This window comes from Molothrus aeneus, chromosome 3, assembly GCF_037042795.1.
Source record: "Molothrus aeneus isolate 106 chromosome 3, BPBGC_Maene_1.0, whole genome shotgun sequence".
Classification (NCBI taxonomy): domain Eukaryota; kingdom Metazoa; phylum Chordata; class Aves; order Passeriformes; family Icteridae; genus Molothrus; species Molothrus aeneus.
The window spans coordinates 51,759,435-51,776,648 of NC_089648.1; the positions used below are offsets into that span (position 1 = coordinate 51,759,435).

At 37.8% G+C, this 17,214-nt stretch overlaps 1 protein-coding gene across 2 annotated transcripts in view; it reads right to left on the bottom strand.

Moving 5' to 3' along the window:
* The window catches only part of SYTL3 (synaptotagmin like 3), a 29,550-nt gene extending 12,634 nt beyond the window's left edge, over positions 1 to 16,916 (bottom strand). Inside the window, exons 1-8 of one of the 2 annotated variants that reach the window (XM_066545708.1) lie at positions 16,807 to 16,916; positions 15,146 to 15,361; positions 11,052 to 11,116; positions 8,430 to 8,481; positions 6,956 to 7,016; positions 6,343 to 6,348; positions 5,988 to 6,060; positions 2,530 to 2,654 (exon numbers count right to left, since the gene is read on the bottom strand). In XM_066545708.1, the coding sequence (XP_066401805.1) occupies positions 2,530 to 2,654; positions 5,988 to 6,060; positions 6,343 to 6,348; positions 6,956 to 7,016; positions 8,430 to 8,481; positions 11,052 to 11,116; positions 15,146 to 15,361; positions 16,807 to 16,916 (708 nt within the window). Of the gene's footprint in view, positions 1 to 2,529; positions 2,655 to 5,987; positions 6,061 to 6,342; positions 6,349 to 6,943; positions 7,017 to 8,429; positions 8,482 to 11,051; positions 11,117 to 15,145; positions 15,362 to 16,806 lie in introns of both variants that reach the window. The other variant, XM_066545707.1, reaches the window with a different exon arrangement.
* Between the last annotated feature and the right edge of the window lie 298 nt (positions 16,917 to 17,214).

Below are 17,214 nucleotides of genomic sequence, written 5' to 3' on the forward strand. Positions count from 1 at the left end.
AAGAATCCCTCCTACGCAGCAGCAGACAGCACTAGAGAATGAGGACAAGAGGTGAGATAATTCAGTGAGATTACTTCTGAAAAAAATAGGTTGTGCAAAATCTTAACCAGTCTGCTGTTACTATAGCACACAGAAATTGTGATGTCTATGCAGTGCCCTGCCTTAAGAACAGATGCAAGAACTAAGTTACCTTGTGAGAGAGAAACAGACAAAAAACGCATTCAGAATACAGTCTCAAAAAAACCCCCAAGTAAACCCAAAATAGTATTTCCTAGCAGAGAAAGTGTCTTCTGCTTTATAAAACCTGAAACACAAGCAATTTTCACTTGCTAACCAAAACATGCTGAATACATTGAATTTTAGCTTCTACTTGGATCAGAAAGACTTTGCTATTGTGCAGTACAGAACATAAGAGGCTGACAAGGCAACACAGCTACCAGTGGTAAACTCAGCAGCAGGTCACACAAGCCCAGCCCAGCTCTCATGTCTGGTGCTGTTGCCACAGGAGAGGTAACCCACAGCTACCAATGCACCACAAACAGCTCCTGAACGTGGCACATGCCTGCTTGCTCCCCCAGTGAGGCAGGGATAGCTACACTTCCCTTAGTAAACTTAAGCATTCCAAAGATGAGAGGCCCTCAAAATCCAGATTCTACACTGGCTGGTACTTCTTGCCATTGGATTTGGTTTTTTCACTAATACTGAATTTAAGTACAATCTATTTCAATTTTAATCCAAAGGAATCAAGCTCTGCACACATCACAAATTTAGAAAACAAACTTAAGAAATAGATAGCGTCCTTGAGGCTTAAATAGTGCCCCAGTTTTAAATACTGCAAATTCAAACTTGTGGTTACTACTTGTGAAGTTACTACTTCACAGTCCTTAGAGAAAAAAACAGTTTAACAGTTTCTAAGGGGGAAAGCCACTCTTCTGATTGATGTTCTGAAAACAAAAGTTCTTTCTGGGGTGGAAATCATAACAAGTAAGATTTCAACGTGATATTTTCTTATAAATATAATTAGTTGTTTGGCAAGTGTAATTTAAAACAGGTTCTGTCCCATAACTTAAGGCATAGTTCTAGTAAGGATGTAAACAGCTACCCTTTCTAAAGGAAAACAAAGCTGAAGGGCATTCACAATAAAAAAAAAATCAACGTTACTTCTCACAAAACTAAAATTTTAGCTTAAATACAGTCCAGAGATCAAATGACTCAGAGAAATACCACTCTGGCACAGAAACATTGAAACTTTTTTTTTCAAAACCTGCAATGCAAAGTGTGGACCTAAATTCTAAATTTTTAAATGGGCAATTTAAAATATAATTTGGATTCTCCTACTAATTAATTTCTTAAGCCAAAGAATGCATATCCATCTTTCAAATGTGGCAGATTGATTGTGATCAGCATGCAGTGAAGCATAGTCTGAATTCACATTGCCTCCAACTGTGATGCTATTCAATGCATTAGAGGGGCAGTGCTCTGCCTGTGGAATAAAGCTAATACCAAAGTGTGGCTTGCCACAATGAAAGCAGCACTCAGGTAACCAATAATTGTTGCCAATTCTATTGATAATTTAATTGCATACACAAATACCAGAACTAATTTCACAGAGTTCTCAGATGTTGTTGGGCCAATTCAAACTGCCCAGTCCATGCAATTTGACATCCTGTCTCTTCCATTTATCAGCACCTAACACTTCTGAAGCAAACGAAAAAGTGCACAAGAGCTGTGAACAATGTGTGCCACAAGATCTGGCCCAAAGCAAGGGCTTTTCTCAGCATCTAATCCAGGCACTTAGCAAACCACACTGACCTCACTCAGACTAACAAGGCAATTCAGTAAGTGACCATAATGTGGAAAACTAAGTATGGACAAAGTTCAGTCACTTGAGAGCTGAAAGTGTACAAAACAAAATCTTCAGTGTAACTCTAAAACAAAAACGTGAGATCATCTTCAGCCCTGCACAATTCATAGGAAAACATTTGACTGGATTTTTCTCAAACTTCTCAAGAAAACACTGAAAGCTAGAGACTGTAACCAAAGCAAAAGGAAAAGGGAGGTTGCATAGCAACTAACAGCAATGCTTTCTCCCTGACAAGTTAAAAAATGCTCAGAAAACATCAGGATGGGTCTGGGATGGTCATAGCTTGTTTGTTCAGCACCAAAAGGGGCAGGAAGAAGACAAGACAGAGCACCTCCCTTCAGTCTAACAGTCACATAGAGCAAGTACCAATTCAACCTCAAGAGAATCTGTGAGCACCTGAGAGCAAAATGTCCCATCCTCGGCATCCTTCCCTCCCTTGTTAAAAATCCCAGCTAACATTTCAACTCTGGGCTGACATCAGTTGTACAGAATCTGTGAAAAACCTTGTGAAGAACCAGAGTTCTGACCACAGTCAGTGAACATCAGCTATGTCCTGTTCATAAAAATAAAATAAAAATTCCACTGTGCACATGATCGCTCTCACAAATGTATTTCACTCTGAGACAGCTCTTGCAGTTAGAGACTGTGTATAATAATATGGATACCCTGCTTGTAACATTGATTGCAGTGTCAGACTGGCTCCTTCTTTGCTCTCTTCTTTCCACATTCTTCCCATAATCTGTGGTTAGGACACATCTGTCAGCCATATCATTCTGGGACTTTGATATTTCTGAAGATAGAATAAAGAGAAAAGTCACTATAACAAACTCTGCAAGCAATCCTATAGATTTATAGGCTAATTCTGTACCTTTCAAACTGTCATCCTGTATCTTTAGCATTGATCTCCTAAGAGTAAGAAACAGCTGGGAAGACAAGTGGTTGTCATATTGTATATAATTATATTTTGCCTGCCTAAATCTTTCATGTTGTTTCAACTGGAAATTATACTCCTTGCTGCCTATCATTATAGCTGCTGCAAGGAATGGTGAGCCATCAAATACAGTTTCCTCTCAGAAGCAGCTACTACAGCTCCCATGTATAGTTTGATTTGTAAAGCAGTTTGGGTTGGTTCAGGATAAAAGCAAAATCATTACAACAATATAAAGTAACATGACAATGAGAAGTAGAAAGAAGATCATACTGGAAAATATTTAGAAATGTATCCCAAAATATGGATGAAAGGAAAGATGTTACATACTCTGGTCCCAAACCACATATAATTTTAAGAACCTGAATAGCCTGCATTGACTTCAATAACATTATTCATATGGATAAGCTTATGTCCATATTTAAGCATCTCATTGAATTAGCACTTCAGTTACATTTAGTTTATTGGCAAATAAATCTACAGGATGATTGAACATCTGATGCCCCACTTTTCCCTTTTATTCCTTAGTGTACACTCAGAATTTTGCTTAAAGGGAAGGGCAGCACTCATCCATGTCTTCTGAATATGAGCAGGCTTAACTGCAGATACTTTGTTGTCAACCCCAGATAGACTCTCTGAAGAATTAAAAATTTATAAGTAGCACATGAAATAGCTATCATATGTTTAATTCATACAGAAGAAATAAACACTTCTCTCACAACATGAACCTCTGTGGAGCAACCTCAGACAGCAGACAATGCAACATTATGGTATTCAAAAACAATGGCACTCAAGTGTGATTTTTAAAGACACTCTGGATTAGTTTTGTTCTTAGCAGCAATCAGTCCTCAGATGTTTACTGTACTCTGTGTACACCATTAAGGCACCATGTGACCCATTCAAAGGCAGGCTCAATTAAACCATCTCTGTAAACGAAACCAAGTTTTTAACATACACAATGAAATCAGAGATCATAAAAGGGACTGGAATTGAGAGTTCTAATGGAATAGATACAATCTCAGGAGCTTGACCAGCAGTAGAGGCAGAAACACCAGCCTTGCCTCACACTCTCTTACAGTGAACAGGTTATTGTGTGAGAAAACACAAATGTTCAGTTTTCATATCTATTCCTCTTTTGGCTTCTCTACCCAAATATCATTAAGACTGACACTCTCTCTAGTGCCAAGGGCAATTTTTCACTGCAAATAAAACTACAACCAGTAATTCATTTTCCATTCACCAAAAGGCCACCATTGGATTACAATCTCCTCTTGCTGCCAAGCCCCCTGGAACAGGAGGCAGCAGCACAAAGGAGCAGATGTACAATGGCAGCTTTGTGCTGCACGCGCCCATCCCTCGTTCCCGCTGCGCTCAGACACACACACACACCACCTCCAGTGAGAGAGTCAGAGGCACAACGAGCTTCTCCAGGTCTATTTACTGCAGCACACAAGAGCTGGGTGGATTAAATACCTCTGCAAACCAGGACACCTTTATCTAGATAAGATACAGAGTACTAACTTTAGACAGTCGTGATCAAAAACATTTATCAGCACAGTACCAGGTTTCATTGAGAAGCCATATTGTCTGAAAAAGCTGCTTTCTTAAGTCAAGAAACCCAAGTCTTTCCCTCTGTAACACTTCCTACACTTTTTTATTACTGATTTCAATGATTGCAACAGCCTGTTATTTTCTCCCAAATTAAACTGCTCCACATTAACTGAGGATGAGAGCACCTGAGTGGGGTTTCACCTGTAGCTGAACTGAGCTAACAACTTGCTTCCATCTCCCTCTGGAATGCCTGCTCTGCTCTTCTCCATCCCTGATATGGCTCCTGATCACATGGACCGGCACTGTCTGTTGTACATGTTCCAACATATATCTTACCTTGATCCCATTTAACTCACTAAAACAGCAGGAAAAGTACCTATGTGTTTTGTCTAGGTTAATGTTCTGCCCTTTAAAAGAGCTAAACCAGTTTCCAAAGGGTTCCAGATGTTAATTATACCAGCATAAGGCTTGAAACAGAGAGAAAAGAAAGATGTGAGTGGAGTAGAACCTTCCTTTTGGTAGCAGGGAAATAATAAATTAGTTTGCTGCAGTCCTGACAGTTTTTACCAGTAACTCTGGGATATGGCCAGGCTTCAAACTAACAGAAAGCCAAATAAATTACTTTGCATCCAGTTCTGTGCTGTCACTATTACTGTTTCCAGGTTCTTACACCACTGTATGCTTCTCTTTAGGAGCAAATCACCATGTCTCTGCATAGCTTTAATGTGTTCTCACAGACACAACATTAAATTTGCATAGTTCAAGGAGAATAGGTCTTTAGGATGGGTGGAAGAGGCTAAAGGAAAGACCAAACAAGAACTAAAAAGAGCTGGGAGAAAGGCAGAAAGGCACTGAAGCCAGATTTGTTCAGGTCTAATCTCACATGTGGGGTTGTGTAAGTTGAAGCTAGTAAGAAAATACTACGGTTTGCTCAAATTCATGCAAATTTGCAAGCCCCTGTAATCTTCTTAAGGCTCAGAAGTTGTTTTCCTCTGGTCACTGATGCCTTTAATTTGTTTTTCACAAAGGCTGACTGTCCTCAGTGTAGTTAGCCTTAGAGGTGCACACACAGTCTGCATCCCTAGGAACAGCAGGCAGTGTAAGAGAATGAAAGGAACCAAAAGCATCAGAAGGGAACAGGAGTTGTCAGGATTGGAAAGCACTTAGAAATGTGCACTGAAAAATTGCACACAACTAGACTGAGAAACAGGTAGGAAGTCCTCATGAATACTGCCAGTGAATGAAAATATTAAACTCCTGTTAAATGACAGACTCTTTAACCAGGTCAGCTGGGGTTCAGCCAGATAACATGAAGATCAGAAATTGGTTATTACTCTAACATGAATTAAATATACTGGATCTGAACACCTGGTAAATGAAAAGAAAAATTACACAGTCTTTTCACATCTTTACAAGAAAGGTGCTCTGGTTTGATAGAATCAGTTTATTTAACAACTGGCAGAATACTTAAGGAAAATTAGATTTCCTGTATTATTTTTCAGGTTGGCACAACCTTGGCATTAATAGTTTCAGCCATTACTTGATAGCCTTTTTTATAACAACTTCTTGCCCAACATTGTGGCCAAAAAATCAAAACATTTGACTACAATATCTTGGAATGACAAGACAGTGAAAGCTACTTACTTTTTATATGTGTTGTGAGAGACAAAAACAAGTTTTCCACAGATTTATTAAACCTTTTAGACTCTCCAAGTTCCTGCAAATGGGAGATGCAAAGAGTAAGAAAACACAGAAGATTTGTAATTTTAAAGTTCCCATGATTACATATCTACAGACCTCATGACAGAGGGTAAAGCTGCAGCCCTTTGCTCACTTCTGTAGACAAATACATCTGAGGACATACATTGATGTATGGAAAGTAATCTTTTCAGTTCCACGGTCTTTCACATGTAACTGGAACTCCTCGCAGAAAGATCACATTGTAAGTTCATAAATACAGCTAAATTACATCAATGATTTGTGGTAAGGTATTTAATACTTTTATCTACTACAGAACAAAGAGTTTTCATCAAACTCTAGGTAAGTACATAAGAATGTTTACAGAAATGCAATGAGCTTCAAAACCAGGGCAGGGCCTGAGGATCCAGTCCAAAATTAAACAAAACAGTAATTTAGTGCAATTTCTGTGAGTTTCAAGCCATGTTCTACTATTCTGCCCACTAGAAACTGGAATGCAAAGGCAGCCATCAAATTCACTGTTTCTCACTCAGTAAGGAAAGTGATACATGACCATTGAATGTCACAGGAACACAGGGTCCTTCAGGTTTGAGTGGAACTCAGATCTCAGTCCAGTCTTCCTGTGATGAGGCACCAAAACCAGATGCAACATTCTAACCTCAAGCAGAGTGGTTAACCACTTCCCTCAAAAACTGAAAAATAATTGAAAATGGCCCTCTTAGCCTCTAAACTTTCTCTCCCAGTACCCATGCAGCATAAAAATAATGACTAAGTAGCAAAAGGCTGCATTTATATTGCAGAGGGATGTTACAGCAGTTATTTACCACATTTCTATGGCTGACCTTTTCATATGAATGACACCCTAAGGAATGAACTTATCTGTATATTTTGCAGATACATACATTACCCATCACATTGGATCCTGCTGGTGATTCTGTGAAAGGAGGTGGAGTTGGAGGTACGACAGAAATTTTACTAGAAATTTAAGAGAAACAGTGCAATAATTAATATATGATGCCAACAGATGAATAAATAAACCATGTCCATGCACCATATCTTCATTACCCGTGTTTCCTGCACTCTATAAAGGTCTGGGTAAACATCCTATGTCTGTAAGACCTGCAGCACAAGTTTATTGCCTGCTCTTAGGAATTAGGACTACCTTTCTCCCTTCTCAATCTTGGGGTGCTCCAGGTAAAATTATTACATTAGAACTATCAGGAAGACCAAATTTAGGATAAGCTCCCTAGACTTCTATATGGCTGGGAGTATCACAGTCTGTGTCCTGAATTCTAAAACACAATTGCTGTAAAATGCACCCCATGTCTTGCTCAGAGATGTTTTCAAAAGGCAGTCATCTTTATTTACAATACTAAAAGGATCCTTCCTTGCCTGGGTTCAGAGCTGTTAAGGACCCTTTAAACATTCCTGCCATTCCATCTGTGGTAAATAGTCCTGGTCTGTGAAAAAAAAAAAAAATCTGCCTGATTCTCTTATCACAGCACAATCACAGATCCTAAGGCAGCTGGTGAACCTCCTTCTTCATTCTTTTTTAATTTTTACCACATCCAGGTAAGACCAAGTCTTGCTTAGGATCTTATCCAGCTGAATAGAAGTTTCTTTCTTAAGCAGCTGTGCCTTGCCAGATAATTATAATAAATTGAGAACATCTCTTCATATCTTATTTTACACAGGGCTTTGGGGGCTTTTTATGGTTGGTTTGGATTTTGGTAGTAGTTGTTGTTGCTGTTTGGTGTTGTAGTTTTTTGGTTTGGTTTATTTTAAGGCAGAGGCCTCCTTTAATAACATAATAAGCAGACTGTTACTTCATAATATATCACTGGTAATAACTTAAGTATGGTCATCTATTGCCCTCCAGTCAAAGTATTTATTCATTATAAACAAGATTTTAAATTTTTTTTAAGTTTGGTAAGTGGAAGTATCTAACTTCTTGTCTACTATTTATTGTAAAACTATCATATCAGCAATATTTCCCATTGAACAAATAACGATGCTGTTATGACACCCAGAAAATAACTTTCATTTACAATAATTTAAAAGTATTTGGCAAATTTAACAGATAATTGTATAAATAGTTATGCAAAAAATATAAGCAGATAAAACAAAGATAATGCACATCCCTTTATTTCAAGGAAGACACTATTATTCCAAACATGGTACTTACTCTCTGTTGTATGTGAGACCTATTCTGTGGATTGCCGACAGCTAAAAGTGAAAATTTTTCTATGCTTTTATCATTTGAACTCCACAAGTATTGATTCTTCTTCATAATAAAGGAATACAAACTACTAGTTGGTTTATAACAAAATATATCACCCATACAAATTCGCAGTGTCCCAGGACTGTTTGTCCTTTTACGAGTCTTACCTCAGATTCTGGTAAGATTCCAAGAGCTTTGCACCAACTGTTTCACGTCTGCCTACGAAGGAGGGGAAAAAACCCAGATAATTTAGTAGCAACATCAGTTACTTATGCCTGTATAACACTTTTTAAAATCAGTGCCTTTCAGGAACTGGCCTGTGCTTACACAAGTCAGGAATGAAGTCAATTCCCAGCTAATGCATCAGCACACGGGCCAAGCAACACACAAGTCTCTCCTGCATCTCACACCATACCATGATTCCACCCTCCCTGTTGCAGGTGACACACAGATGAACTCTTCACAAATGCTAAGGACAATCACACAGAGATGCCAACATGCCCATTCCTAGGTTGCTAAGGGCTTTCAGCCTCCCAGGATCTAGGAGGTAGGTGGTGCATGAGCCCACTGCACCAAAGCACACTTCAGCCACAAAACTCAAACACTAAGGGAAGCATGAAAATGTCCACAAGAACAGGCACATGGTCAACTCTTGCACCTCGTGAATTTTTTTTTCGCTCTTCCTACCAGAGACCTGAGCAATGACGAAAATGCTTGACTAGCTCACAAACATGAGAGCCTTTGCTAAGAGCATCCCTGCAGGGAAACAGCAGCCATGGCACATCCCTGAGCTGAGCAGCCACAGGATGTGAAGACACCAAGGAGCAAAAGCTCCATCAAGCATCAACAATGAAGACTCATAAAACTGTCATTTGTTCCTGGGGGAAATCACAAATATAGCAAATGGTGAATTGAAATTATCTGGAGTGACTTTAAGCACTAGTAATTCCTGATACAGTAAGCAACATGTGATCCATGTTTTACTGAGACTAATTATAAGATTACTTACATGAAAGTAATTGACCTTAGCAGTGGTAGAAACAATAACAGCTCAAGGATGTTAAAATTTTCAATCAGAACTCCAGAATTTTCTCTTATTGAAAAATAACATTTGCTATCTTAGATTTTAAATTGATTGGTCATGAAAAGTAATCTACCACTTTAATGAAAATATTAATCTCATTCTTTAGGTAGAAGATACAAAAACATTATTAAAAAGCAAAACAATGCATTTATTTTTTTTTTTTACTATACAACATGAGAAAACTTCACTATAAAATTTTTTTTCAGTTCAACTTACCTTCTAGTGATTACTTCAGTTATATTTTCAAACCAAAAGAGGGCACTGTCCCTCCAGGATTGAAGATTGCATAAAGGCTGCTGTGTTTCAAAATTTGTCACTTTTTAAACTCCTTTAAATATATCAGTTGGTCTAATCAAAGGAACTAAACAAAACATATTTCTCCCTGCAGGTTTATCTTCTGTATATCCTTAGATCTTTGTGACATCAACAGCATTACCATTAGACCAACTAAGCAAAATGCTTCTAGAACCCACAAAGCCTTCATAATTCAAAGTGAGAGCTGATTTATTTTGCTGGAAAAGACACTGTCAGTAATTTGCATTATGAGGTTCAATAACCAAGAACAACATTTTCCAATAAAATATATTATTAATAGAGATTGATAAAACTACCAGCTTCATACTCGTTGAAAAGAATGAGGGGAAATTATTGTCAATGGTTATTGGATGAAATAGTGTTTTAAAAAGACCAGTCAACTAACACTTTAAAATCAAAAATTGTGTTAGCTAGAAGGGACTTCAGTAAAATCTTTCAAATTTTAAATGAATTGTTTTAAGAGGAAAACAAAATTTTAACAGGAAACTAAACTTTAGTTTAGTTGCTTAATATGCTGCCTGCTGCCTTTCACAAACACCTACCACCCAAAATTTGGCTGATTATGCTCTTCCTTTTATAAAATTCTTCATATTCAGGCTTCCCAATAGAGATTTAAGGCCTAGCTCTTTCCTTTTTACCAACTACTCTCAAACACAGATGCAGATACTGGAAGCGAAACTGTATCATTTAACTACAGTCAAGTACAAAATTCAGTAGATGCCTACCTGAAATGGCACTTCAAGGGAAAGAGAAAACAAATGTTCTCCACCTTGCTAGTTATTGTAGGTGAAAACAAACACTAACAGCTCCTTTGCTGGCAAAACATTCTCCATAGAGCATTCCATCCACATCCTCTATCATTTCCTTTAGAATTTTGTACTTTTAATGGCTCTGAAAAGACCCAGCAAAAGGCAATGGCACAGCCAGCTGGCTGAAGGAACAAAATAGTATTTAGTTCTCTGCTGATTTATAGCTATACCTGGGGGGGAGGGTTTATTCCATTCTATCTTTTCTTTAAACTTTAGAACTTCCTCAGTGAAAGCAACTGAAGTTTAAACTTTGACAAATGATGAATGCAAGATCATTTTCTTCCTGTACATATACTATTTCTATATTAATTTCACATCATTGTATTTCTTAGAAGTCTTACACATTCATGAATTCAAATTTAATTCAAATATGGGCAGCAATATTCTTATTTTTATTACTCCAACAAAATAAGTTATACTTTTAAATGCATTCTGCTAATTTGTGTTCATGTTTTATTTACTGCACAGACAGATGGACTGCATGGAAGAAACACTGGATACAGTGTCAGACTACATCCTGTGTTTGACTTAGATGACAACTACACATTACATAGCAGTTTATGATCTGTTCCAGTGATTACCTTCACCTGGATATTTCTTTGCTCGTTCCTCAAAGAACCATTCACCAGCCTTCACTTTCACATCTCTGGAAAACAATGAAAAGAGATTCGAATCAAAACGTTTACAAGTGCATTTCTTTAAATGTTCAGTTACCACGTAACAATCCAGCATCCTTTATTAATCTTACTGTAAAACTAAGATTTCATGACTACTCAACCTATTGACTGGTTTTGCTATGGGTCTGAAAAAAACACAGAGGGGAGGAATCCTTTGGGGACATTTGTTTTGGTTTTGGAGGGGGTTTTGTTTGATAGCTTCTTTTCCTTTTTGCAGTGTAGGACTGGCCATGGAAAGTGATACATGCTGCTCTGGCCATTGCTCTGAAGGCAGGAGAGCCCTGGGTGACTCCAGTCTGCACAACCAACTTACAAAGCAGCCCAGGCACTTGTGCTGAGTGGGGAGCTGGCTGTTTACAGCTGCAGCCTTGTCTGAGAAGTCAGGAATGTCCATGGTAGAGGACATGGTCCCTAGCAGAACTTGGGATGGCTACATGGTCCCTAGCAGAACCAGGGAGCACTGAGCTCCACAGCCCTGGCAGCTCAGAGGCTTCATGGCCCATCTCTCCATTTTCTGGAGACTACCATCATTTACATCAATGTCTTACAAAGCTACCAGGATCACAAGAACAGAAAAGTAATGATTAGCAAGTACAAGATTATATCAGATTAAACAGCTCTGTCACAACCAGATTTTCAACAAATCTTACTCTTCTTGAAGTCTGCAACTTAAACTCACCCATTATTAAAAAGACAAAAAAAATTGAACTGAGGATAGGATTCTCTGGATCCTTCAGGTTCCAAATTCTCATCTAAATGTCTTACTAGTTTTTAGGGCATATATAATATCTCCCATCCTTGCCAATTTTGTGATGCTTACTATAAGATGGAGTCTCACTGCAAAGATTTCCTCAGTACAGGCACTGGTAAACTTTTTGTCTACCCAGTTGTTGATTTTCCTTCTATAAAATTAATCACTTTATTACCATTCCCTCAGCCAAAATTGCTTGACACTGGCAATAGCATACAAACTTTAAATTCATTCAGGGCTTACCTTCTTAAGAAAGCAAAATCTCTAAATATGAGAGCTAAAGTGATAGCCACAAATGGGCAAGGCAACAAAACCTCTGGGTCTGCCCTTTCACAACTCACCTTATTCTGCATCAAAACAAACTATACGTAGGATACTTTTGGTTCTGTCACTTGATTTTAAAGCCTCTTAGGCATTTTAATGACATCTTCATAAGTAGCAATGCAGACTAAAAAAAAAAGAATCAGCACCCAAGTAGACTGTACAATTAATTTTCATACCTAACCATAGACCTTTGTACATAACTGAACACAGATGAGTCTGAAAATTAGGTTTAAATAACTGAGACAAGATACTTACTCATTTGGATGGAGACCTATTAATTAATAAATGTCTGAAATCTCTGTCTTCAAGGGCTTTGCATTGGTAATGCCTTGAAATCCATTCAACCCCAGGCCCCTCTTTATATTATTCCCACCACTCCCTGGTTATGTTCCAGAGTTTAATCTCCATTTCTGCACAGATCCATGTGATAATTGAATCTACTCACAGAAGTTCCAGACATGCCTTCCTTGGAGGTGTTCAAGGCCAGGTTGGATGGGGCTCTGATCTTAGCGAAAATTGTCCTTGCTCTTGGCAGGGTGGGTGGAACCCAGATGATCTTTAAGGTTCTTTCCAACCCAAACCATTTTATGATAATTAGACCACACACTGAAACTGAAAACACCTTTTTTTTTTTTAATAAAGAGTGTAGTGAGTTAAGATAGGACCAAAAGTAAACAAATGAAAACAAAGCTAATAAAGACCCTTTGTCAGGTAAAATAGACCAAACTCCTCCAAAACAAACATCTTTCTAGACTCCTAGAATATAGGATTCCTTTAAAAAAAAACCAACATGCTGTACCAACTCCATTCACATAAATGACATAAAAGATAGCCTCTTCCAGGTGAAAGATACAAATTTTTTCAGTTCACAAGGTTTTCAAAATTGCTTATTTTGTAAGAAATACAAAATTTGCCTATCCCTACATGCTCTTGCACTGAGGTGTTTAAGCACATTCCTTGCAAACGTGACCCCACTGTCTAGGGGAGAACCTCCATAGTGCCGCTGCTGCTGTTTGGTTCAGGAAAAAATTATTCTAGTGATAAGCAAGACCCAAAATTACAGTTACTTGGGACTTGGAAATTAGCTCTTACCATTTTTAGCCATCCTATTTTCCCCTCACCAGGATAAACAAAAGGGGCTGAGTACCATTTACCACATTGCTGCATTCCCTACCCTTCTTGAGATTTGCAGCTTTGACATAAAGCTCACGGAAGGCAATGGAAGAAGTCTGAATTTAATTGATTTTACATCATGACTAAAGACCAAATGTACTCTCTTCACATAAAGAGAAATTCAATGACAGCTGGCTTATCCATCTGTATTAGCAAGATTAAAAAAAAGGTAGTTTCCTGAAGAAAAAGTAAAAAGGTCTTTTAATTAATCTAGATAACATTTTCTTAGTTTTACCATTAAATATCTGGACCAGCTAATTAAATAATTAAGGGTGTGCAGCACTACACAAAGTAGCTTAACAACCAAGGACTCTATAGGTGATTTCCACAGTGGCCACCAAATAACTAGAAACTAATTTAAAGCAAGAGGATGTGGGGAGGGTTATCTAGACAAGGATATGGAAAGTTAACTTTTGAATTTTCAGTTTAGTGCATATAGGTTAAAACACAGCAAAACACACAAACCAAAATCTAGTAAATATTTTGTATCAAGTATAAATATAGCTGAACTACCTATTTTGCATATTAGTTGCTAAATAAACTGAAGATTCAGAGAATATCTTGTTTGCGATAGTTTACAACTCTTTTCCAAACTATAAAAAATTACTTCAAACTAGTACAAATTTGTTTGACTTGAGACCAATACTTTGCCTTGTCTTTCCCTCCATTTTAATCTCATTTTGGCACCTGCAGAGGGAGTGGAGTGGTGGATTCATCTTGTGTTGACATAAAGTAAATTTCCATCCAAATCCTCACCCTTTCTACAGGGATATTTATCATCCTGCAGAGCTTTTGAATAATTTCCCAAACTATCATTCCTCACCTATGTATTATTTTTCATCACATGGGAAAATATCTCTAAACCATTTTGCTTAGAAAGATTGCAATTAATAGAATGGACTAGGTGGGAATATTTTGATATTAAAAAAAATGTATCAATAAAGTAAGATTGTCTCCTGAATCCTGAAATACAAAAATGTGATGTAGTAAAAAAAAAAAATCAACTAATTCAAAGTAAAAAAAAATTTGTATTTCTGGCCATACTTTAATAAATCCTAGTAATGTTATTAATTGGTTTTGCCCTTTAAAATTTTATAAAGCATGACTTGAAATTATTTGTCAATCACATTTCTCTACTCCAGTGGTAACAAGCAGAAAATAATGATGAGGAAATTGTCAAGAAATTTGCTATACTACATCAAAGCACAGCACCTTCAGCAGGTTGTGAGGATGCACTGGTTCAATACTGAGTTGGTTAGGTATGAAAATAAATTGTACAGTCTATGTGGGTGCTGATTCTTTTTTTTTAATTGTCTGCTTTGCTACTTACGAAGATGTCATTAAGATACCTAAAAGGCTTTAAAATCAAGTGACAGAACCAAAAGCATCCTACGTATAGTTTGTTTTGATGCAGAATAAGGTGAGTTGTGAAAGGGCAGACCCAGAGGTTTTGTTGCCTTGCCCATTTGTGGATATCACTTTAGCTCCTGTATTTAGAGATTTTGCTTTGTTAACAAGGAGCTCTCTCTGTGGCTCAGATTCATGACTGTCTCTATACTTTGCTATTATCATCTTTGTCACACTCACAATACCCCTGGCCTACCTTGAGGCTCTATTTTGCTAAACACAGGAAGGGAAATATCAGCTATGTGAAGAACAACACAAAATTTCCATCCACTTCATCACTGCCAGGACCTCAGCCAATATTTTCGCTACACCAGTGGCTTTCCAGCAAGGCAGAATTCCTTACCCATGAGCATAACAAATGGTGCATTTCCAAAGGCAGGGGGTCAGGCAGACGCGGCACTCCGAGCACACGCGGTGGCTGCAGCCATTGCACACGGCGCCTCTGTTCACCAGCAGCCCCAGAGACTTCTGACAGCGAGCACAAGACCTCTCCTGGTACTCACACCTCGCATTTTTTGCCCCCTTCCACCGAAGTTGCTGCAGCTGCTGTTTCATTTTCCTAATTCCACAGGTAAAAAGTAAAAAAAAAGAAAGAAAAAAATTACAGAGGACAAAAATCTTCATGTAAAGCACAAGTTGATAATACCCTGGTTGTGCAATACCATTTCTAGTGGGAGATATGCCCTCCAGTGTGACCTCTGTTGAGCACTGATTGAAAAGGTGCACACACAGCATTTCTGCAGTGTGACCAGAACTGTGCATACTAACAGAGAAATAGTTAAGCATAAATGGGGTATTGTTCATTTCAGGCCCACTTTCCACACCGAAATCATTGTATGCAAGTGATTATGCATTTACCTCCAAAAACTGAGACTAGATGGTGCCCCCTTCCATTTATTTTTTTTAAATCATCTTTATCCAAGAATTAAATATTCTACTGGGGAAAAAAAAATCATAACAAATGCATCATCTGAAAAAACCAAAACAGCACACAGCCTAAAATATCAAACCTTTGTCATGAACAAAACATAAAATACAAAACCTTTGTCATGAACTTTGCTTCCATTGCATGTACCAATTATCAAGATCTACGTTTTAATTGATAGTAACATCAGCAGTTGAAAAGGATTTTCTAACCAATTCAGACTTTCTATATAGCCCTTCACATAATTACTATTGTTTTAATATTGTTGTATGTTTAATATGTCCCATTATCCTTATATAAATGTTTGGTGTAGGCAAAATTTAAATTTCCACATTTAAGGGACTAAAAATTTGTATCTTACCCACACCAATACCTAGTTTTACAGGGGGGTGTAACATCACAAATCAAGATACAAGGTACTGGGAAATCCTGGTCCTAGCCAAGACATAAAGCAAATAAAGTGCTGGAGAATTATCCTTTATCCTCACCTGCTGAGATACTGGCAGAGTGTGAAATTAGTAAATAAAATCCTTTCCTAACCAATGACACCTTTTGACACAAGTAACATCCTCCAAGGCAGAGTGGTGTGCTCGCTGCCTGTTGTGTTTGAGGAGGAGCAGTGATGGATTCAGCACAATGAGCAGGTATCCAATGATTATAAACTCCAGTCTTGGCACAATGCAAGATAAACAAGTCAAAGATCTGAACATGTTACCAAATGTTCCATGTTACCAAGACTACACGTATGCCTACATAGGAACATGATGAGAATGCCATAAAGCCTTCACAGAAAAAATGCAGCCAGAAACTGAACTTTCTATGAAAGCTGGAAGTAAAATTCACCAAGTACATTATTCAGTGAACAGATTTTGCTGATCTTTAATGTAGAGTCAATAGTATGGCAAAAACAAGAGGCTCTGGATAATCTTAGATTTTCCAGAGAATACAAAGGCATTAGCTAACAAGAAGTTATAAGAGGAGTGCATTTAGGGCAACAAGTGGAAGAAGAGTAATTTAGAAGGAAAAAACCAAACCAAAACAAAAACCAACAGAAAACAGGAATAGGAGAACAGCATTACCTTATTCTTTCCTCCTCCGTTTTTCTCACCATCTGGTCACGGTACAGGACTTCCAGAACAGCCTCTCGTTCTAATTCCTTAAGGAAGTTCAGATTAAATTCACAGGCCATTTTTGCCAAATTTCACTCTTTCACTTGTTTCGTAAACTCCTGTTTTATGTGCTCCACTACATCCAGAGTGCTGGTCTGGGTGTTTCCTAAATGCCTGTACTCCTACTTGATGAGGTTCACTGTATCATACCCTTGAAAAGAAAAATAACTTTGTCTGTCTTCACACAGATGATCATTTAAGTGTCTCTGCTACACAGGAAATATGAACAGTTATCAAGGTCACAGCAGTCTTGACTTTTTCACATGTCCTTTATAACTTCCTTTTCTCCACTGAAAGCGATTCCAAAAGAGATGAGAG